Source organism: Pristiophorus japonicus, chromosome 5, assembly GCF_044704955.1.
Source record: "Pristiophorus japonicus isolate sPriJap1 chromosome 5, sPriJap1.hap1, whole genome shotgun sequence".
In the NCBI taxonomy this organism is placed as follows: domain Eukaryota; kingdom Metazoa; phylum Chordata; class Chondrichthyes; family Pristiophoridae; genus Pristiophorus; species Pristiophorus japonicus.
Window position 1 is genome coordinate 222,015,357 of NC_091981.1, and position 22,713 is coordinate 222,038,069.

The following is a 22,713-nucleotide window of genomic DNA, read 5'->3' on the forward strand; positions in this document are numbered from 1 at the left end:
TCTGGTGTTCTTTAGGGAAGAAAATCTGCCGTCCTAACCTGGTCTGGTCTATATGTGACTCCAGATCCTCAGCAATTGGTTGACTCTTAACTGCACTCCGAAATGGCCTAGCAAGCCACTCAGTTGTATAAGACAGCTTTCATGGGCAATAAATGCCGCCTTGCCAGCGACGCCCACATGTCAAGAATGAATTTTTTTTAAGTCACAAGGTTACCTCTAATTTTGAGCACTTTAATTTTTGCTTATAAATACTTCTGTGAATCTTATCAATTAATTAATCCTTTTATGGCCTTGCCCATTCTACCTCTGCAATATCCCACAGCCCTATATCCTCTCCCAAACATGCTATTATTCTAAATCCTGCCTACCCCCTCCCTTTGCCCCATCATTTGTGACAGAGCTTGAGCTGCCTTGTTTCTATCAATGGAATTTCTTCTCTGAATCTCTCTGCCTCTCCACCTCTCTCTATACCTTTAAAATTCTCAAGGCTCACTTACTTAACCAAACTTTTTGTCACAGCCATCCTCCGCCCCCACCCCCGCATCACTCCCAGCTCTCTTTTCCTGTCTCGGTATCTGTTTTTCGTAAAACTATTGTGAAATGCCCTGGGACATTTCTTCATGTTAAAGGCACTATATAAATCAGTGATTGTTTACTTCTGCTTGTCCATTACCTCAGCCTTGCATATTTTTTTCTACCTCGTTTAAAGTGCATCTCTTGGCTGATTAATATGTAGCAGCACATTTGTACTGTACTCTGAGCAATTCTCAAGGCTCATTTACTATTAGTCTATTAGTCTCTGTCTTCAGTTCCACTCCTAAGGTTTGCAGCTATGTACAGTTATGAAAGAAACAACACACAGTTCAGGCAGTCTGTTACATGTTTGTAACACAGAAAGGCACAAAACAGATTTATAGCTAAGATTCACACATGGCAAGTTTCAAAATGCCAGCTGAATCTTCAAGGAGGAAGGGTCATGCTGTGTTTGACACTTGGTACCCCACCTCCCACAGGAAGGAAGGGAAGATTGGAGACCACACCCCAATCAATTTACACACTTCCTGGTAGCTCTTGATATGAGAAGAGGCCTGGGAACATGATGGCTTCCCACCCTTTGACCTGGAAACTGGCACAGGGTATTGAACTAAGAATACAACTGTGAGTAAAAACAACGGTAGAAGAAAATCAAACTACTCAGTTTGTATTTCCACAATGTGCTGCTGGGACATTGGACCATGTGTGAGATCCCTGTATCTATTTGTAAGTGTTTCCCCTGAGCAATATCAGAGAATTCATGGAATCATAGAATGGTTACAGCACGGAAGAAGGTCATTCAGCCCGTCGAGCCCATGCCAGTTCTCTGCAAAAGTGCTTCAGCTTGTCCCACTCCGCGCCTTTTCTCGTTGCCCTGCAAATTTCTCTCCTTCGGGTACTTATCCAACTCCCCCGCCTTTCTACTCTCATACCCTCTTTGCTTCTTTTATTTTCTTTTTCACTTTTCCTTTGAGCCTGATTCTCAGATGAATTCTCCACCTGACTTCTGTCATATGTGCTTTTTTTCTGCTTCACCTTACTCTCTATCTTTATCATCATCCAGGGAGCTCTGACTTTAGATGCCCTACCTTTCCCCCTAGTTGAATATACCTCGACTATCCCTGAACTATTTCCTCTTTAAAGAACATAAGAACATAAGTTTTATGTATGTTAACTGGGTTTTACCTGCCACCGGAGGGCGCGACTGTCGGAGTCTTAATGGTCACTGGCAGACACGTGCAAGCTGTGTATATAATATTGACAGCCATGTTGAATCCTCACTTTGAGAATAAATAAACTGGAGTAAGGTCATGCCTGAACTTGCTCACCGTACTTAGTCTCGTGGAGTTATTCGATACTTAACAAATGGCGACAAGTTAAAAATCTGAACTTTCACGCAACCATGTCTGTTGGAACGTTGGAGAGATTCATGGAAGGGGAAAACTGGGAGGATTTCACTGATCGCCTCGACCAGTACTTCATAGCCAACGGATTGGAAGGAACCGATAATGCAATTAAGCGCAGGGTGGTTCTCCTCACCGTTTGTGGGTCAAAAGTTTATAGCCTTATCAAGAATCTACTCTCACCGACTCGACCAATGGATAAGACTTACGATGAATTGTGTACGCTGGTTCAGAACCATTTTAAACCGAAGGAAAGCATCATCATGGCGAGGTATTGTTTCTATACGCACTATCGCTCCGAGGGCCAGGACCTGGCGGAAATTGTCGCTGACCTGAGACGTCTCGCTGGGCCATGCAACGTTGGAGCTGCGTTGGAGGAAATGCTGTGGGACCTTTTCGTGCTTGGCATTGGTCACAAGGTCATCCTTCGAAAGCTGCTGGCTGCTGAATCTCTAGACCTGAGCAGGGCCATCACAATCTCCCAGGCATGCATATCCACAGACGAAAACTCGAAACAGATATCTTCCCAGCATTGAAACTCACCGGCAATTACTGTGCATAAAATAATATCGTCGGCAGGCAGAGCTGCACATGGCAGGGCCTACTCGTCCGCGTTCGTATGACCTGTAACTGCTCAAAGTCTGCCATCGGGGGTGAATCAAATCTCGCCTTGTTGGCATTGCAGGGGCTATCATTGGGCCCATCAATGCTGTTTCAAGTAATACGTGTGCAAAGGCTGTGCAACAATGGGGCACCTTCAGCGAATATGTCTGCAACCGAGCAAGCGTGCTGCGGCTAACCACGTGGCTGAGGATGATCGATCCAGCGTGGATCAAGCAGCACAGGCAACTCAAATCGAGGTACAAGATGAAGAAGTGTATAGGGTACATTCTTTTACCAAAAATCCTCCAATAATGCTGGAAGTTAAATTAAATGGGGTTCCAGTATCCATGGAATTGGACACCGGTTCGAGTCAGTCAATAATGAGCCAGAGGGCTTTTGAAAAGCTGTGGGACACTAAGGCAAAAAGACCCAAACTGAGCCCAATCAATGCAAAGCTGCATACCTACACCAAAGAGCTCATACCAGTCATTGGCAGCGCGGCAGTAAAGGTATTGTACGATGGAGCTGTATATGATTTATCATTGTGGATCGTTCCAGGCAATGGCCCAACGCTGTTCGGCAGGAGTTGGCTTGAGAAAATTAAATGGAACTGGAACGATATTAAAGCATTACCATCAGTGGATGACGCTTCATTTGCTCAAGTGCTGAGCAAGTTTCCCTCATTGTTCGAACCAGGCATCAGCAACTTCATGGGAGCCAAAGTACAGATCTACCTCGGCCCGGATGCAAGACCCGTCCATCACAAGGCTTGGGCGGTTCCGTACATGATGAGGGAGAAGGTCAAGATCGAACTGCACAGACTTCAACGGGAAGGAATCATATCACCAGCGAATGGGCCAGTCCAATTGCCTCGGTGTCGAAAAGTGATGGCACGGTCAGGGTCTGCGGCGACTAAAAAGTAACGATCAACCGAGTCTCGATACAGGATCAGTACCCATTACCCAAGGCTGACGACCTGTTTGCAATGCTAACGTGGAGGAAGTCGTTCACCAAATTGGACCTGACCTCTGCTAACATGACACAGGAGCTGGTCGAATCTTCGAAAAAACTGATGTATACCACAGATATCCTTTCCAATTCACTCGGCGGCAGCTAAATTTCAGAGAAACATAGAGAGTTTGCTGAAGTCCGTCTCGAGAACCGTCATGTTCCAAGATGACTTCCTGATCACCGGTCGCGACGCCACCGAACACCTGCACAACCTTGAAGAGGTGCTACATCGTCTGGACAGAGTGGGACTCAGGCTAAAACGCTCCAAGTGCGTTTTCATGGCACCAGAAGTCGAATTCTTGGGGAGAAAGATTGCAGCAGATGGCATCAGGCTTACGGACTTAAGACAAAGGCCATCAAGAATGCACCCAGACCCCAGAGTGTGACAGAGCTGCGTTCGTTCCTGGGTCTTCTCAACTATTTCAGTAACTTTCTACCTAGTTTGAGCACATTGCTAGAGCTCTTGAACATGTTGCTGAGAAAGGGTAACGACTGGATTTGGGGCAAATCTCAATACAGAGCCCTTAAGAAGGCCAGGCACCCGCTATGTTCCAATAAATTACTGGTACACTATGACCCATGTAAGTGGTTAGTGCTGGCCTGCGACGCCTCATCATATGGGGTCGGTTGTGTGTTCCAGCAAGTCAATGTATCAGGCAAACTCCAACCAGTTGCATACGCGTCCAGAAGTCTGTCTAAGGCTGAAAGAGCCTATAGTATGGTAGAGAAAGAGGCTTTAGCATGCGTATATGGGGTTAGGAAAATGCACCAATACCTGTTTGTGCTTCGGTTTGAGCTTGAAACAGACCACAAGCCGCTCATTTCATTGTTTTCTGAGAGCAAAGGTATAAACATCAATACCTCTTCCTGCATCCAAAGATGGGCACTGACATTATCCGCTTATGATTATGTCATCCGCCACAGACCAGGCACTGAAAACTGTGTTGATGCGCTTAGCCGGTTACCGTTGCCCACTACCGGGGTAGAAATGCCGCAGCCCGCAGGCTTGCTGCTGGTCATGGATGCCTTCGAGAGCGAGGGGTCACCTGTCACGACTCACGAAATTAGGACCTGGACCAGCCAGGATTCTGTACTGTCAAGCCGTAAAAAAGTATGTCCTAAATGGAAATTGGTCTGCCATTCCCAGGGAAATGCAGGATGAAATGAAGCCTTATAGCCGCCGGAAAGGTGAATTGTCTATTCAGTCTGATTGTCTGTAATGGGGTAATCGTGTTGTTATGCCAAAAAATGGCAGGGAAACATTTTGTGCGAGATTTACACAGTACCCACCCAGGCATTGTCATGATGGTGGCCATTGCCAGGTCTCACGTTTGGTGGCCCGGCATTGACTCGGACTTGGAGTCATGCGTGCATCAGTGCAACACGTGCATGCAACTGAGTAACGCACCTATGGTGGCTCCACTGAATCTGTGGTCATGGCTATCCAAACCGTAGTCAAGGATCCACATAGACTTTGCCGGACCCTTTCTCGGCAAAATGTTTTTAATGGTAGTGGACGCTTACTCCAAATGGATTGGATGCGTAATCATGTCATCCAGCATGTTCACAGCCACTATTGAAAGCCTCCGGGCCACAGCGACAACGGACCCTGTTTCACCAGTTCAGAGTTCCACGAGTTTATGACCCGTAACGGTATCAAGCATGTCAGGTCTGCATCTAACGGGTCAAGCGGAGTGGGCTGTCCAATCATTAAGCAAAGTCTAAAACGCGTGACTCACGGCTCCCTACAGACCCACTTGTCCCGCATTCTGCTCGGTTACCGGAGGAGACCCCACTCGTTCACCGGGGTCCCTCCTGCCGAGCTGTTAATGAAGAGAGGCCTCAAAACCAGGCTCTCCCTTGTATATTCGGATCTCAATGATCATGTCGAAACCAGAAGGCAACAGCAGCAGTGGTACCCCGATCGCGCGGCCATTTCACGTGACATTGCTGTTTATGGCCCTGTGTTTGTCCTGAATTATGGTCATGGTCCAAAGTGGGTTGCTGGCACGGTTTTGGCCAAGGAGGGGAACAGGGTGTTTGTAGTCAAACTGTTAAATGGCCAAACGTGCAAGAGGCACATCGACCAAACCAAACTGCGATTCACAGACAACCCAGAACAAATTGAAGATGACATCATCATCGACCAACCAACAAACATCCAACCATCAGTTGGCCCTTGTGTCATTCACGAAGATGAACCGACCATCCCCAACAGTCCTGTCAGACTAACTGCTCCGCAATGCAGCAATGGTCCTACTAAGTCACCCAATGCTTGGGTTCGAACTGAGAAGATCAACCAGGGAGCGGAAGTCCTTGGACCGTCTCAACTTGTAAATACAACTTGTGCCAAGGACTTTGAGGGGAATGATGTTATGTACGTTAACTGGGTTTTACCTGCCACCGTAGGGTGCGGTCCTAATGGTCACTGGCAGACACGTGCAAGCCGTGTATATAATGTTGACAGCCATATACAGAATAAACTGGTATAAGGTCATGTCTGAACTTGCTCACCGTACTTAGTCTCGTGGAGTTATTCGATACTTAATAATAAGAACATAAGAAATAGGAGCAGGAGTAGGCCATACAGCCCCTCGAGCCTGCTCCGCCATTTAATACGATCATGGGCTGATCCGATCATGGACTCAGGTCCACTTCCCTGCCCGCTCCCCATAACCCCTTAATCCCCATTGTTCAACTACTTTAAAGGCAGTCCATTGTTCCACTATGCGAAAACCTTTCAAATGAACACTTTACTTTAACACTTTAATCTTTTGAATGCTGCCTTTTATAGGCTTCAGAAAAAAGATCATATAACCATTGTAAAAATATGATTGTCTAATTCTGTATATAAATTTAGTGAAATCTCCCGGACCATGGATATTTCCTAATTTACAATGTCCCCTCCAGAAACTGTAAAAAAAAACTGTAATTATGATTTTGGCAATAAAAATATTCCTTAATAATGCAGTCCTTAAATTTAAATTAAAGTGCAATTTAATTCCACTGAGATCAATCTTAATGTTTTGAATGCATTCTTTTCATAGCCATAATGTAATTGCTGTTCATTCACATAGCAAATGTTTTGCAACTGAAATATTTAAAGGCAGATGATGAAGTAGCCTAACCCCTGTATTTTTCATGTTTGTAAATTGTGCTTCACAGATTGGATGATGTGTTAGTTGGTGCTCCTCTTTTCATGGACCGTGAGTCTGACGGAAAGTTGAAGGAAGTTGGGCTGGTTTATCTGTACCTGCAGGAGGAGGAGTTCCTTTTCAAGGATCCTCAGAGATTATTGGGAACTGAAGTATTTGGAAGATTTGGCAGTGCCGTAGCACCTTTGGCAGATTTGAATCAAGATGGATATAACGGTGTGTTATGACTGTCATAAGTCTTATGAAGATAACTAATCCCTGGCGTATTATACTGAAAAGTACATAGTTCATTTTGAATGGCTGGTTAGGTCGTTTGAATGTGTCTTAGAGCAGCTGCGTTGACTTTAAGGGGAGCTTGTGCTTCTGGCCGTCCAAGGGTTTGTGATGCTGGTCAAGTTTACAGCAATTTTCTATAATTTAATTTATACAAGGAGCCACATACAATCTGCATGTTTCACAAAAGTCAAGTAAAGACTATTTAAACAATCGGAGATGTGTAGGGGTCTTCAAAAATAAACTAATGAGTATGAGGGAAACAGGAAGAGATTGTCTGTAAATTGCAAGTTTGACAAATTGTTTGAACTGAAGCTGAGAAAAGAGATTCTGAGAAATACAAACATGGAACTGCGAAAGAGATAAGTTTAATAAGTTGGATTGCACAGTTTGCATTAATGCAAATCACTTTTGGCATTGCTTCAATGAAAGTGGTGCAGTGCAGTCCAGATATATAGTCAGCTGAATTAAATTTCGACAGGTGGTGATAGACTACCTGGAGGAGGTAATTAAACTGCTTTAGTTTCACACCTGCTAGAGTAAAATTGAAATCAATGTGAAGCAACATTTTTTAAATAGCTGATTGTCCTGTTGAGTTTTTGTTACAATTTAATCAGCAATTGGATGCTGATCAGTGGATCTCTAGGTCTGTGTGCAAGCATGGTTGTTGAGAGCAGAATTTTCCCTGGCCAGAAAGCAACTATAAGACCAACAGTATGACTGCGACATTTCAGTCCCAAATCACTCGTCTCAAACTACAATGCAGCTGCCCCTAATTTTAGGAAATAGGTGCATCATTTTAATGTCAGTTGTTTGTCATTACAATCTTAAGACACATTTCTGATAATGTCAGGTATTGGGAGAGCAATGCCAAAACCAGCCCTGTGCATCATATGTTTACATAGAGCCCCGTGCCTCTGCCCTGCTCCAGCCCCCCTGGAGACCAATACTGCATGCACTGAAAACTGGAGCTCCATTTTCTTTTTATTAATTGCCATAATTTTTTTTTTAATGCTCACACACAGACAAGTAAACAGATGCTGACCTAAGCCAGTGCAAACTGTTTACTTGTGTTAGAACACAGTTTTGTATCATAGCTCAAGCACGTCAATGTACTGAACCAGTTTAATGCAATTACAAAGCAAGAATACCGAATGAAAATCTTGGGGCCTAGCAAAAAAATATGTTTTGCTGCTGTCAACAGTAAAACAAGCTGATAAATTATATATCCTGTAGTACCATGGACTGGATGAAACCAAGTTGAAAGGACTGCGATAATGTCAAAACCCTTAAATATTCAAATAGTCTTGAAAACCAAAGAAATGTAAAATAATTGCAAGCCTCACTAGTGATGATAAAAAGAAGAAAGAAAGAACTTGCATTTATGTATGACAACAGCTTGTATTTATATAGCGCCTTTAACATAGAGACATATTCAGACAATAATGGACGCCGAGACAAAGAATGGGGTATTGGGAGAGTTGATCAAAGAAGTAGGTTTAAGGAGGGTCGTACGGAGGAGACGTAGGTGAAGAGGGTTGGGGTGGGAATTCCAGAGCATAAGGCCTAGATGGCTGAAGGTGTAGGTGACATTGATAGGGTGAAGAGAGGAGAGTTGTACAAGAGGCCAGAGTCAGAGGAACGCAGAGTTTCGGTGTAAGGGATGTAGGGCTGGAGAAGATTACAGAGATAGGGAGGAGCGAGGTTATGTAGGAATTTAAACACAAGGATGAGAATTTTAAATGGTGCATGTTGGGGGACTGAGAGCCAATGTAGGTCAGACAGCACAGGAGTGATGGGTGAGCAGTACTTGGTGCAGCATAGGATATGGCAATAGATGTATCGATGAGCTGAAGTTTCTGGAGAGTGGAGGATGGGCGGCTGGCCAAGAGAGTATTGGAACAGTCAAGTCTGCAGGTGACAAAGGCATGATATGAGGATTCAGTAGTAGATTTGCTGAGGTGTAAACCTGATTGGAGAGATTCAAACATCGCATTGCGGGAAAGATAGGCACAGATTTGGGAAGCGAGAACACGTTCAAGGAAGATGATAGTCTGGGTGAAAACAAAATTGCCTTCTGAATATATCATATGGTGTAAATATTTTTTATGTCTAGAATTAGTTTCATCACCTATAAATAGCATTAAATATTAATTCAATTCTAGATATATGATAGGCCATAGTGGAAATATAATTAGTATCTGGTTTCTGCACAGTATTAAAATTGTACCAGGAGTGCTAACGTATACCAGACTGGTGATAGTCAGCTTGTTTCATGCAGCCGTGCTGAATATGAATGCTGCCAAGTGTTCTTTAAGCCTGTGATGTCAAATGTCCTTGTATGTGAAGAGAGATGTTGGTAAATATAATTTTAATTGCACTTTTTATTTATTAATCCTGTTTTATTATTTTTTGTGCTAATGTAGATATCGCAGTTGGTATACCTTTTGGGGGTGAAGATAGGAGAGGCAAAGTTCTGATCTACAATGGTCACAGTACTGGGTTAAATTCCAAACCATCACAGGTCCTGGAGGGCTTGTGGCCCTCACAGTCCATGCCTCCTGGATTTGGATTTACCTTACGAGGAGGCTCAGACATAGACAAGAATGAATACCCAGGTAAGAATTATATTTGGGAGGAATCTTAATTTTATAAACATGTAAGATGTCAAAACACAGTTTGGCAGAACAATAATGTCCCATCAATGTGATGATATTTTACACCTCATCAATGGCAGATGTGCAGTATAACCATTGACTTTGCATAACCATTTATTGCTGATGGAGAATCCACTTCTGCGGCACACATGGTGCAGTATAACTCTCATTATTAGGCGGCACATGTTCAGACAGTTTATTAGGAGCTAGTAGGCAGTCTGATTTTTAATCTGTTTTCTTCAGATCAAAAAGACTTGGGCAGCACTCTATGCTGCACTTCGGTTTCTAGTGATTGGAAGGTCTTGAATATCTCAACGTCCCATTCAATCATTGTCAGAAATGTCACCGGCAGTCAGAAACCATTAATCAGCACCCTGTGTGGGTTTGAGCACTTATGCCTTCACCCACTTAACAGCAATACACGGAAGCATTATAACTGCATCAGATTGTCGGCATTGCCATTAATTCACTTATGCTGCACTGGCTGCTGTGATCTACTGGGCACCTAATGTTATTGAAATGAATGAATTAAATGCCACTGCCTTATTCCAATATAGTTGTCAATAACTGTTTATATAATAAATAATTTAACAATGAAATGTTTTCATTTTATGTACTGCCTTTTTAAATTGTTTTAAGTTCATTGGTGCTGTTTCACAATTCTGGAGATCGTCCGGGTAACTGAACTACTATCCTGAACTTACAGTGACAACATTTCTTATTATTCTGTGGTGACAGAGCTCCTATTAAACACAGGACCCCGGACCGCACGTGGAATGGGTCTGTGGTGGATCCATTGATTAGGATCATGGCTTGCATGTCATCGTGGAGCAGGCGGAGGATGGTTACAAACTTTTGGGGGCAGCTGAAATGGAGGAGGATGCTCCATAGTCCTTCATGGATGACAGTGTCAAAGGCCTTTGTGAGGTAAAAAAAGGTCATGTAGAAGGGTTGATGGTGTTCCCTGCATTTCTCTTGTAGTTGACGTGCAGTGAAGATCATGTCCGTTATACCCCTTAGTGGACGGAATCCGCATTGCGATTCTGGGAGGAGCTCTTCAGCCACAGGGAGAAGATGTTTGAGGAGGATTCTAGCGATGACTTTCCCAGTGGCCGACAGCAGAGAGATCCCTCTGTAGTTACCGCAGTTGGACTTGTCCCCTTTTTTGAAGATGGTCACAATTACTGCAAATCCACTGGGAGGATAGACGCACCAACGTCAGTGTCCTCGCTCAGGCCAACATCCCCAGCATTGAAACACTGACCACGCTCGACCAGCTCCGTTGGACGGGCCACATCGTCCACATGTCCGACACGAGACTCCCTAAGCAAGCGCTCTACTCGGAACTCCTAAACGGCAAGTGAGCCCCAGGTGGGCAGTGGAAACGTTTCAAGGATAGCCTCAAAGCCTCCTTGATAAAGTGCAACATCCCCACCGGCACCTGGGAATTCCTGGCCCAAGACCGCCCAAAATGGAGGAAGAGCATCCGGGAGGGCGCTGAGCACCTCGAGTCTTGTCGGCGAGATCATGCAGAAATCAAGTGCAGGCAGCGGAAGGAGCTTGTGGCCAACCAGACTCCCCACCCACCCTTTCCTTCAACCACTGTCTGCCCCACCTGTGACAGAGATTGTAATTCCCACATTGGACTGTACAGCCACCTGAGAACTCACTTTGAGTGGAAGCAAGTCTTCCTCGATTCTGAGGGACTGCCTATGATGATGATAAACACAGGAAATTCACTTTTCACTGACAATGAACACTGTTCGATGCTTTAGTTTTGTCCAAGCACATTTAAAAAGGTTAGGTTAGGGTGGGCGTGATTGATACCTTAATGAGGTGAACACTCTGGGACTGCTGTTATTTCCTTTGATTTTCTGAGCCCAGGCATTGTTTACATTGTGGTTAAGACTGAATTTTGTGATGTTTTAAAGCCTGAAATGTTTATTGATCCTGCATGTTTTAAATTTCAAAGCTGTAGTATTTATGTTCACATTTTACTAGTAATGCAATTCCCTTTGAAAACAAACTTTAGTGAAAACAGCTCAAGAAGTGCAATTACAATCTGTCACTGGTTTTAACAACAGCACTTGTGGACTGTTATAGCTAATCAGGAACTAATACAAAATCAGAATGTAATAGGATGCCAAGAATTGAGTCCATGCTTTACTTTACAATGGCGTCTGTTTTGTTCTAACAAATCTAATTAAGGGTGATTTTATACCATCATGTTGGAAACAGATTTTGTGAAGGAGCATAAACAATTAAAAAAAGTTGAAGCCATCTGCCTTTCGGTAGTGTCACGGATTCACAATAATTATGCAAAAATACTGAATCTTGAAAGGGCTAAGAAAGAAAGAATTTCTGGAACCGTGGCACCTCAGGTGTCTTGCATATGCTGTAAAGTATAAGGTTGACAATACTCTGACTGCAAACCACAATCTGAATCTACCATATCATGTAAACTACCTCAATGATCAGTTAAGAGATTTTGATATTAATATTAATTGGTCAGATGTGGATTGTTGCCGACACACAGCATTCCTGCAGTGAAGAACAGTTTTGTTCCAAGGTTTGATTGGGGCAATAGCATGAAATAAATGTACAGCAATACACACTTATTCCAGTAAGCTGTAATGTACCAGCATGCTTTAGGTTGTGACTCTCTTATTTCATCATCTAAAGATTGTTCCTGCTAATGGCAATCCTGCAATAATCAAAACTTCACTCCACTGTTGTGCATCCCAAATGCTGATTCAAAGTACAACCCAGATGTGGACAGGGAAGGGGCTGAATTTTCGGCTCTTTTGCGCCCCGTTTAGTGCCTGGGCGGGGCGCAAAAACAATTTTTGTTTGTCATGAAACGAGGCTCAAAATTCTGCTCCCAGGCAGAACTTTTGGCAATAGTTTTGTGGCGCGCTAAAACTGAGCGCTCGCCCGCTGTTTTCACCGTTGGATGACGTAAATCTTTGTGCATTGTTGCGTTATCGCCCCGGGCGGAACTTTCGAGCATATCGCCCGATTTATCGTCCGCCCGGGAACCCGCCAGCAAAAACTGGTCGCACCCAGGTTGCACCAGGCGCTAATGGCGCAATCTTGGAAACGGAGGAGAAAGTTGGAGTTCTGAGTGATTAAAAGCATTGGGAGAAAAACGCTGTGTTACTGCATACTTTTCATTGTGAAGCTTAAGTCAGTTTATAGTTTATTTTAAAGGACATTTAAGGACATTTTAAAAGATGGGGGCCATACCAGGTCCACCATTAATCCTGGCTGCTTTATTTATACAGCGTCGAGCTGGAAGAAGGCTTATTGATGATCATTTTCATTGTAATCTAAGAGGTCGCAGATGTATGGGGAGGAGGCCTTACCCCCCCATGAGTTTATAGGGAACAGCGCTCATACCTGCAGCTCTCAAGCACAGTGCGTTAAAAGACTGCGCTTCAGAAAAAAGGTGGTCACAGAGATATGCCAGCTCATAAAGGCAGATCTACAGCCTACCAGTAGCAACAGGACTGCACTGCCTGTCGAGGTAAAGGTGACTGCTGCACTTGCCTTCTATGCCTCTGGCTCCTTTCAGGCATCAGCAGGTGTAATGTCTGTAAGCTTGTAATGTTTCTAGCTCCACACTATGGATGTGGACATATTGTGTACTGCAATTGCAGGGTTAATAAAAAACAGAACCAGGCAGATTTCCGGAGGCTTCCGAGAGAGCTGCCTGCCATGTTAGGAGCTGTGTGTACTGTGCTCTGTGAATATATCACATTTGGCAGCAAAATGGGATTTTTTCGGATGATTTAAAGCTTAAATTTTGTTGGGGAAGGATTCAGCCAGCCGACAGAGAGACTTTGGAAGTTTCTGTCTTTGGAAAAAAAAGCTTCAAAATCCGAGGTAAAATACAGCACATGGTGTGAACAGCTAGAGATTAAAATGGCAGGTGTAATCGGACATTTGGGGGAATATAGACATGACCGGGAATGTTTTAAAGTGTATGTGGATTGGCTAGAAATGTATTTCACTGCAAATAACATAATCGAAGTTCCAGACAATGCAGTCCAGATCTGGGCTGTGTTGGAACGTAAGAAAGCGATCTTATCAGAGGCGGGTCCGACATTATACGAAACCCTTGTAAATCTGTTTGTGCCCGATGAGCCAAAGGACACAATGCTTAAAGAGATTTTAACGAAGCTGGAGCAGCACTATAACCCCAAACCGTTAGAAATTGCTGAAAGCTATCATTTCGGGATTCGGAATCAAAAGTCTGATGAAAGTATCAGTGATTACATCGTAGCATTAAAAAAGCGATCGATGCACTGTAATTTTGGAAACTTTCAAGACCGAGCATTACGGGATCGTTTTGTTTGTGGGGTGAAAAATGATGCGATCAGAAGGAAGTTATTGACGACGGATGACTTGACTTTTGAGATTGCTTGTCAGACAGCGAGGTCGATGGGCATGGCTGAACAATATTCCCGAAAATTAAATAATAATGACGGTCGTCAGTCAACCGAGGTAAATCACCTGCACATTCAAGGTAAAAGATGGTGTGGGCCCAAAGTCTCAGAAACTGGAAATTCTAACAGCATCGAAGTCGTGCTATAGGTGCCTGGGACAACACATTGCTCAAAGTTGTCCACACGTGAAGGCAGAGTGTTTCTTCTGCAGAAAGACTGGGCATCTTGCGAAGGCATGCTGACTGAAGTGTAAACCAGTTTTTAAAGCTATGAGTCCTGCGTTCAAAGTTATGAGTAGAAATCCCAAGAGACTACATAGCATGGAAGAAGAACAACAGGACGAGGAGATGTTAGAGTTACACGTCATCAGGAGCACGAGGTTAACGGACAGCAATTTGGAAAGCATCAAAATCCACATAAATGTTGCGGGATTCAAGATACCAATGGAAATTGACACGGGTGCATCCGTGAGTGTAGTACCGGAGTCACTAAACTGCCACAAATTGCATGATTTTCAACTGGAGAAATCCAAGATAGAGCTGCGAGGCTACTCGGGAGAGAAAATTCCTGTGGTAGGTCGTATCACCGTTCCGGTGAAATATAAAGATCAATTTCAGAACTTGCCTCTAATAGTAGTGAAAGGAAACAAGCCTGCCTTATGAGGAAGAAATTAGTTGAGCTCACTGAAGCTGGATTGGAGTAAGATTTTCTGTGTGGAAGGGGGATTTTCATCAATGGATGAGGTTATCAAGCAGTATCGAAGGTGTTCTGCGAAATGGGCAGTCCGATCCAAGGCTTCAAGGTGAGTGTCAGGGTGCAGAAGGACGCTAGATCGGTTTACTACAAGCCACATTCCGTATTATATGCACTCAAGGAGAAAGTTGAGCAAGAACTCAAAAGACTAGAGACTGAGAACATTATTTGTAAGATAGATCGATGTAATTGGGTTACACCCATTGTTGTTGTACCTAAGTCCGATGGTAAGATAAGATTGTGTGGTGATTATAAAGTAACCGTAAACCAGGTTCTAGAGGGTAATGTCCCCAATATATTGCCGAATATAGACGATTTGTTCACAACACTGACAGGTGGTCAGATCTTCTCAAAACTGGATCTTACGAATGCCTACTTACAGCTTGAACTAGGTGAGGAGTCCAAGTCATGTTTGACTATAAATGCTCATCTCGGCCTATATCAATTTAATAGGCTACTGTTTGGAGTGTCCTCCGCCCCTACCATATTCCAAGGGATGATGAACCAGATATTGCAAGGTATTGAAGGGGTAGTATGTTATTTGGATGACATACTAATTTCAGCACCAAATAGGCAAATTCATAATAACATATTGAATGAAGTCCTCAAATGGCTAGAGAAGCACAGAGTACGAGGGTCTGCTCGTAAGTGTGAGTTATTTAAAAACTCAGTGGAATACTTAGGGTACAGAGTAGACAAAGATGGTTTACATCCAAACATGGAAAAATTGGATGCAATTAAAAATGCACCCACTCCCAGGAATGTCACTGAACTTCGTTCATTCTTGGGTCTTTTGAACTATTATGGGAAGTTCCTACCAAATTTGGCTACAGTATTACATCCACTGAATGAACTTTTGAAAAAACAGGTCCATTGGAAGTGGTCAAAAGAATGCGATACGGCATTCAAGGAGTATAAAAGCAAATTGGTAGAGAGCACCATGTTAGTTCACTATGACATATCTGAGGAGATTAAGCTCGCATGTGATGCCTCTCCGTATGGAATTGGGGCAGTGATCTCTCATGTATTAAGTAGTGGGGAGGAGAGACCAATTGCTTTTGCTTTACGCACTCTCAGTGCCAGTGAGAGTAATTATGCGCAAATTGAAAGAGAAGCTTTGGCATTAATTTTTGGGGTCAAGAAGTTTCACAAATACTTGTATGGTCGTAAGTTTACTATCGTTATGGACTCCTAACAGCAATCCTCCATCCAGAGTCCCTAGTTCCAACATCAACTGCAGCCCGAATGCAGAGGTGGGCTTTGATTTTGTCAGCATATACATATGATATTGAATACAGATGATCAGCTGATCACAGTAATGCTGATGCAATGTCTAGATTGCCTTCCCCATCACAAGTTACACACGATAGGGAAGAAGTGTTTTATTTTTCATACATTGATGAACTGCCAGTCACAGCTGAATAGATTGGTAGAGCAACCAAACGTGACCCAGTGATGTCAAAGGTGTATGATTCTATTGCAAATGGATGGCCAAACCAGGTAACAGATAAAGATACACATCCATTCTTCATTCGTAGGAATGATTTATCAGTCGATAAAGATTGTATCATGTGGGGTGCAAGAGTGGTTATACCAAATAAATTCAGGTCCAAATTATTAGGAGACCTCCATGACCAGCACCTGGGAAAGTGCTTGACCAAGAGGTTTGCACGCAGTTATTTATGGTGGCCAGGTCTTGACAAAGATATAGAGTACATCATGAGTCAGTGTACGACATGTCAATCGGTAAGCAAGCAACCACCACCAGTACTATTACAGCCATGGCAATGGCCTCCCAGGGTGTGGCAAAGGCTACATATTGATTTTGCTGAGTTAGAAGGACAACAATTGTTCATTTTGATTGATAGCCATTCGAAGTGGGTTGAGGTGTTTCCAATATGGAAAATAACAACAAGTAAAACATTGGACATTTTGCGAAAATTATTTTCTTCATTTGGCCTCCCTGAAGAGATTGTTTCGGATAATGGACCACAATTTTGTTCAGAAGAATTTGCACAATTCACAAGCAAAAATGGTGTGAAACATACCAAGGTTCCACCATACCATCCTGCTTCGAATGGTGCAGCAGAGCACACTGTACAAATTGTAAAACGTGCCCTCATAAAACAAATGTTAGATCCAAATCCAAGGAAACGACAGTTGTCATTGGATCACAAATTGGCAAATTTTTTGATTACATATCGAAATGCTCCTCAAACAACTACTGGTAGAACACCAGCAGAGTTGTTTCTCCAACGACAGCCACGAACCGGATTCTCGTTGTTAAAGCCAAATTTGGCACAGTCCATAGAAGAGACACAATTAAGACAGAAAGAGAATCATGATAGAGGTAGAGTAAAAGAGAGAAGTGTGAAATTAAACCAGAAGGTGAAAGTGAAGAACCATCACCATAAATGGTTAAAGTTGTTACCAGGAAGAGTGGTGAAGATATGTGGTCCTCGCATATATTTGGTAAAGATGTTTGATAATGGACAGGTTAGGTTTGTCCATATTGATCATATTTTACCTACAGACATGGAACGAGTTGAAGGTGGGAATGATTCAATTATTTCTGACTCATCAGATAGTTTTGATATACCAGTAGCAAATCCTAAATCCAATGTACTGGAAACAAATCCAGGAGAGAATCAGAATGAAAGTCTGAGTACGAGTCAGGAAAACAAAGAGCCTGAAGTTAGAATGAGTTCAAATGAAAATCAAGGAAATTCCGTGGAGGAAAACGTTCCTCAGGATGAGCCTCGAATGAGTGTAAAATTGACACCATGTTTGGAAAGTTCTGTTCGAGAGCGAAGGTATCCTCTTCGAAACAGAAAACAAGTGGTAAAGTTAAATTTGTAAATATGGAAAAATAAAAGTTTATACCCTGTGTTATGTATAAACATGAAAGTTATGTGTGATGTTTGTTATGATGGCTTCTTCATTAAGGAGGGATAAGTGTAATGTCTGTAAGCTTGTAATGTTTGTAGCTCCACACTGTGGATGTGGACGTATTGTGTACTGCAAGTACAGGGTTAATAACAAAGAGAACCAGGCAGATTCCAGAGACTTCCGAGAGAGCGGCCTGCCATGTTAGGAGCTGTGTGTGTTGTGCTCTGTGAATATATCACAGTGGGTGACATGTGCTCCATCTCGCAGCACGCTACACATTGCTGCATTCGCCAGATAAGTACTGCACTGTATGCATGCAGGATGGACATTATAAAGTTCCAAATGACCAGGGAGACCCAAAATGAGAGGGCTGCAGGTTTTGGATAATTTGCTGGCTTCCCCAAGGTTTAGGGTGCCCTTGACTGTTTGTACATCGCCCTGCGAGTACCTTTACAGAATGCAGAGGTTTACCAAAACCAAAAGGGATTCCACTCCATGAACTTACAGATCGTCTGCGACCATACTCAGCGCATCAGTCAATGCCCAATATCCAGTGAGCATCCATGATGCCTTCATCTTGCATGAGAGCAGTGCCTCATGCATGTTCCAGCATCATGCCAGAGCTGGATGCTCGGAGAAAAAGGGAGGAAGCGAGCATCGCTATAATGAGAGCCATGCAGCCACACGCAACATAGTCGAACAGACAATTGGAGTGCTCAAACAGCGCTTCCGATGTCTGGACCACTCTGGAGGCTCCCTGCAATACTGCCCTCAGTAGGTCTCTGAGTTCTTTGTAGTGTGCTGCATACTACACAACTTAGCCATCATGCAGGGACAGGAATTGCCAATGGGGTTTGCAGGACCACCTCAGGAGAAAGAGGAGGAGGAGGAGGAGGAGAGAGGGGAGGAGGAAGACGAGCAAGTAGAGTCTGGCGAGGAACCCATGTCACCACCACCTCCACCACAACCACAGGGAAGGTATTATGGAACTTTCGCCCATGCAAAAGCCTTAGTCAGCAGCTCATAATTGAACGCTTTGCTTGAAGAGTGAAGTTTGACCGTTGCTTTGCCACTCTATTCCCCCTCTTATTCTGCAAATGAGACACTACACAGGAATGGTTAAGGTGAACAAAATAATTTATCAAACATTGTAAATTTTTATAACTTAACATAATTTGCAAACTTTGAAACTTTAATAAAATGACATAAATTATCTGCATCCAGCAATGTGATTTAAACAACAACATTATAACTAACAAAATGCAGCAACCCCAACCCCACTGTCTTTTACCACCAGCTTTCCCCTCCCTTCTCCCATGCCTGCTGCTCATACCCAAAGTGGCACTGCGATAGCGTGCAGCAAAGTTGCCAGAACGCTGCTGTGTTGGGGGAGAGACATTGGAGATGACGCCTGGGGATACACTTGACCAGTTTATGACATGGAAGGCTCGGCTTCTGACTGGCGAGCCTCTTCATTGGCGTCGCCAGTCACAGGTGGTGTGGGTCTGGGTGTCACATTGGGGAACACAGAGAGTATGGCGGGAGGGTTTATGGAATGCATCATCTGCCCAAGCTGAAGCAGAGCTTGTGCCTGTGATGCACCATATTTGCAAAGGCTTCTCGCCACACTCTCAGGGACTCCAGTGTCAATGGTGGAGGCCACCAGCCTTGTGTGGGCACTGATGGCCTTGCAGGTTTCGTGGCTCACGCCGACAATCTGCGACCCTACCTCTGTAATGGTCGCAGTGAGTTTCTCGATGGTCGCGGGAATCCTACCCAGGACATCAGGGGTGAGCTGGGTGCTCTCCCTGGACAGTGCCACCATGTCCAGTTCCGCATCTGTCTGTCTGTCAGCAGACCGACTTTGCCAACTCATCCTCTGGAGAGATGGCATATGCGATTCTACCCCAGAACTGTGTTGCTGCATGCTACTAGTCCCAGGAGCCTCAGAAATCCCAAAGCCCGGGAAAGTTACATCATCCTCAGACGAGGTGTTTACTGGTAGCAAAAGAGGTGTAGAGTGCATTTGCCCCCCCCGCCCCCCCGGAGTTGGCTGATCTGTGAACTCTTCTTCCTCTTCCTCCTCCTCCTCCACATGATGGTCTGACCTGGAGGGTTGGTCTGAGAGATGCGGTGCCTGTGACTGGTTATCTGGAAGTAGAAAGCAACAGACAAGTGATTAGCAGCAGGGGAGAGGGCAGGGTGACATGAGGAAGGTCACATAGCACAGACTCATTTGAAGGACCGCTGCTACTCCATTATATCTAGTCCAGAGACATTGCATTATATTGCCCCAACCCTAGTCCACAGACACTACATCACATTGCCCCAACCCAGTCCACGCAGTGTGCGGGACGTACCCCATAGTATACAAGCGGGGGTCAGCACCCCCAGTGGCAGTTGCCCAACCTGAGATGCCGATGAGGCCTGCCACTCGCTCCTTGAGGTCCGTAAGTGGCAGGGTCTGAGGCGGACCGCCGCCTGTCCGCACCTGTTCGTGGCAATTATGGGACTTCTTTGCCAGCAAAGATGAAAATGGGAATGGTTACCAGAGGGGCCATCTGCTCTTGTGGCACACACAGAGCTAGCCATCAAAGCACTGATACCATACTGTCTGAATGTAATACAGTCCTCTGTTTAATGGCCTTGAAAGTTGCACGTGGTTCATCAGGAGGACATCGAAGTGCAGAAACATGAGATCTCAGAAAGCAATCTTAATAATGTGTAAAGATCATTCATGGCAAGTAGGGTGCCAAACTAAGCCTACCTATGTGTCATGCATTTTATGAAGGCAACCCACAGAATGCTGGAGAGACAGCAACAGCATGAGAAAAAAAATAGTGTGTCAGATTTATAATTTAAGTAATAAAGGTGTACATCGATAAAAATTGTACTCTTAACGACCCTACAAAGATCATTAAACTTTTTTCGGCACTGCTTCCCACTCCTGGCCACTGTATCTGAAGCAGAGACCTCCTCAGCGATTTCCCTCCATATTCTATTAAATATGGCTGGCAGGGGTCTAGATCCACCCCTCCGGTATAGTTCTTGCCATCTCTCCACAGCCCCCACAAGAGCTTCGCTAGCACCTTGAGAAAATCACCTGGCACGCTGTCTGCTATCTTCCTCTTCCATCATCAAAATCGTATTATAAAATGACTGATTCAGGCCCAGGTGTACTGCGCACGTGCGCGGCAGTGCCCTGCATTAGCGTTTGCGATTGCACAGCAGACCAAAAGCGCGGGAAGAAAATTAAAATTCACGCATGCGCAGAACAGCCAATTTTATTTTAGGTTCGGAACTTTCAGCTCCGGCGCACAAATTCTGTAGTGCAGCGCCGGAGTTGGTGCTGCTGCCCGTCGTGAATTTTCATTTGGCAAAAGTTAGCTAACGCTAACCCAGCACTAACATTTTTGATTTTGCCGCAATTTGCGCCCGGAAACGGGCAAAATCGCAAAAAGCTGAAAATCCAGCCCAAAATCTAAGTAAAACAGAAAATGTTGGAAACACTCAGCAGGTTTGGCAGCATCTGGGCAGAGAACAAGCTGGTTAATGTTTTCGGTGCAAATCCTTCAAAACAAGATCTATTGTTGTGCTGCTAGATGTTTTCACAGTTCAAGTGTACATAGTATGAAACATTTACATGTTCCATCCATATGTGCTTTGCTAAAATCCTGTGACAACAATGCAGAACATTTTTGGTGATATTTGACAAATGTCACTCATCATTAGGAGTGATAATCAATTGTTTATGGTTAAAAATCTACACTATTTTGACATGAACAAAATGAATACATTTCCATTTGTTTATGTAGATTTATAATCTGTGTCATTTGGTGATTCTAAATTGTGCTCCTATCATTTCTGCAATGTTGACAGATCTGTAGTTTTATTAACAAATTGATTTTTGCATGATACATATTAATGGACAACCCAACATTCCAGATTAATGCTGACAGTGAGGTTTAAAACAACTGACATATCAATAAAGACTGGATCAATTGGGCTGGTATTCACTGGAGTTCAGAAGAATGAGAGGGGATCTCATAGAAACGTTTAAAATTCTGATGGGTTTAGACAGGTTAGATGCAGGAAAAATGTTCCCAATGTTGGGGAAGTCCAGAACCAGGGGTCACAGTCTAAGGATAAGGGGTAAGCCATTTAGGACCGAGATGAGGAGAAACTTCTTCACCCAGAGAGTGGTGAACCTGTAGAATTCTCTACCACAGAAAGTTGTTGAGGCCAATTCACTAAATATATTCAAAAAGGAGTTAGATGTAGTCCTTACTACTAGGGGGATCAAGGGGTATGGCGAGAAAGCAGGAATGGGGTACTGAGGTTGCATGTTCAGCCATGAAGTCATTGAATGGCAGTGCAGGCTCGAAGGGCCGAATGGCCTACTCCTGCACCTATTTTCTATGTTTCTATGGTATTAGAAATAATATGTAAGGGTGGAAATTCTACAATGGCGGGAAATCTGCCCATTGTACTGTGCACTCACTGGATCTTTCAATTAGGCCCCTAATTAGTTACCATGCTACCCCCTGGAGCTCTCACATGTGAAGAGAGTATTTCAGATCACTCCTGCAACAATTTAAAGGGTTGCAGTAGCAAACTGCAGAACACCTTCCCCACCGCCCCCTCCCCACCCCCACCACATACTGCACTGACAGATAAAATCATGTATTTTGTAATAAAAATAGCATTCTAGATGGCAAACTATATAGTTGCATAAACAAGGAAAGGGAGTAACAAATCAGAATATTGCAAATGATCTAAGGAATTTTAGAGCCATAGAAGTTTTCAACCACAGCGAGAAGCCTTTTGGCCCATTTTGTCTGTGTGGCCCTTTGCTAGAGCAACACAAAGCTAATCCCAGTTTCTCTTTTTTTCAAATTTTTATGTCAATTTCCTTTAATACATGCAATGGTTTTGGCCTCAAACACTGAACATCCCATGCTCCAACAACCTGTGCATAAAGCATCTT

At 43.8% G+C, this 22,713-nt stretch overlaps 1 protein-coding gene across 1 annotated transcript in view; it reads left to right on the forward strand.

Annotated features, from left to right (window-relative positions):
• itga8 (integrin, alpha 8) overlaps positions 1-22,713 on the forward strand; it is a 352,157-nt gene that overhangs the window by 104,985 nt on the left and 224,459 nt on the right. Inside the window, exons 12-13 of the mRNA XM_070881330.1 lie at positions 6,717-6,922; positions 9,406-9,597. Of these exons, the coding sequence (XP_070737431.1) occupies positions 6,717-6,922; positions 9,406-9,597 (398 nt within the window). The remainder of the gene's footprint in view (positions 1-6,716; positions 6,923-9,405; positions 9,598-22,713) is intronic.